Source organism: Chlorella variabilis, assembly GCF_000147415.1.
Source record: "Chlorella variabilis unplaced genomic scaffold CHLNCscaffold_8, whole genome shotgun sequence".
Classification (NCBI taxonomy): Eukaryota; Viridiplantae; Chlorophyta; class Trebouxiophyceae; order Chlorellales; family Chlorellaceae; genus Chlorella; species Chlorella variabilis.
This window is the reverse complement of record NW_005435080.1, coordinates 75747-77278: the sequence shown is the minus strand read 5'-3', so window position 1 is coordinate 77278 and position 1532 is coordinate 75747. Positions and strand designations below refer to the sequence as shown.

General features: G+C 62.9%; 1 protein-coding gene across 1 annotated transcript in view; it reads left to right on the top strand.

Moving 5' to 3' along the window:
• Positions 1–879, top strand: part of CHLNCDRAFT_144688 (hypothetical protein) — a gene marked incomplete at both ends in the record, with an annotated part of 5242 nt that extends 4363 nt beyond the window's left edge. The window contains 2 exons of the mRNA XM_005848336.1: positions 132–581; positions 793–879. Coding sequence (XP_005848398.1) covers positions 132–581; positions 793–879 — 537 coding nt within the window. The remainder of the gene's footprint in view (positions 1–131; positions 582–792) is intronic.
• Positions 880–1532: the final 653 nt, after the last annotated feature.

Here is a 1532-nt window from a genome sequence, read left to right as displayed (position 1 = left end):
ACCAAAAAGACCCAGGTGGTAGTGTACACCACTGGCGGGGCTGCTGCCACGGAAGGAGCGGTCGCTACGGGGCATGAGGTGGAACCGTCCCCACCTTCAGATACCTCGGCGTGCACCTGCACTGCCGGCAGGCCTTTGCCTCGGCGGCATCGTATCGGGCGGAGGCTGGGCGGCGCGCGATGCACCTGCTGCGTCGCCGCCTGGCCGAGAATGGGTTGCAGGACCCCCTGCTCAGCATGCGTGCGTTCAAGTCTTACGTCCTGCCGACGTTGTCATACGGGGCAGAGATCTGGGCGCCGCAGCTGATTCTGCAGGGCAGGACGGCATGCGAGCGGGTACAGCTGGAGTACCTGCGAGGGCTGCTGGGTGTGCGGGACAGCACCCCAGCCCTCATTGTGCTGGCAGAGACGGGGCAGCTGCCGCTGCCCGCCTACTGGACCTTGCAGGTTGCACGCTTTGTGAGCAACCTGCAGGCTATGGGCGGCGAGCGGGTCGCCCGTCTTGCCATGCTGGATAGCGTTGCGCTGGCTGCCGACACGGACACAGGGCTGCCACTGGCCCGGCAGCCCTGGGCAGCGCAGGTTAGCCGCGTTCTCGCGGCGGCCGGCGCCCCCTGCGACTTGACTGCTGACGAGGGGGTTGCCATACCTGAATTGGCGGAAGCGCTCCTGGAGCGCCATGTTGCCTAATCGGCGCCGCCCCCCTGAGCAACCACCCGCATGCAAATTTGGGGGTGTCTCTGGCCTTGCCTGCGTGCATAGCTGGATCCACGATTGCGTCGAAATCCTCAAGGCCACGCACAGCTTCACGGACGCAGATCCCTTCCGGATTTACGTCAGGGACCAGTGGGCCATCTGGCTCGGCAGCTGGGACACTTAGGGGCTGGCCTCCCCGCGGCATTGATGGGTATCCTCAGACCACCCTTCGTCGAGCTTCATGCCCACTCGGCACAAGCTAGAAAGAAGAAACATGTGAGTAAACCAGAGGTGTGTTGTCGTTTGGATGCCATGATCACGCAGTATACCAGACTGTTCACTGAGTATACCGAACTGTTCACTGAGCCCCTGCCCCCCACCGCTTTCTTCTCCAACCACCTGCCCGTGTCGCCGCCTTTGCCGCCGCCTGCCGCAGCCAATGGCAAGCCGCTTGACTGTAACACCGCAGACTGCCAACCCAGTGCCTGTCACCCGACCTGCTTTGCATGCTGCTGGGGCAAAAGCAGCAACCAAAGGTGTCTGATCATGCAGGCGTGGGCTGCTGCTGACGCCGCCGCGCGTCGAGCCCCCTCGTTAATCATTTCTACAATGACGAGACCTCCTTCCCTTGTGCGGGTGTGCACCCCTGCGACTCCTGCAATGCGGCAAGCCAGTCCTGACTGAAGTCAGACAGGCATCGTGCAGTCGACAGCTGCGATTGCTCCACAGAGCGGTTCTGAGGACCCAGAATGGCACCCCATTTCGTTGCTCCACTCCCACGGGCTGAATTGCCCTTCAGATGCACCAGACCTGCTGGCTCAAGGCAGCTGCTTGCTC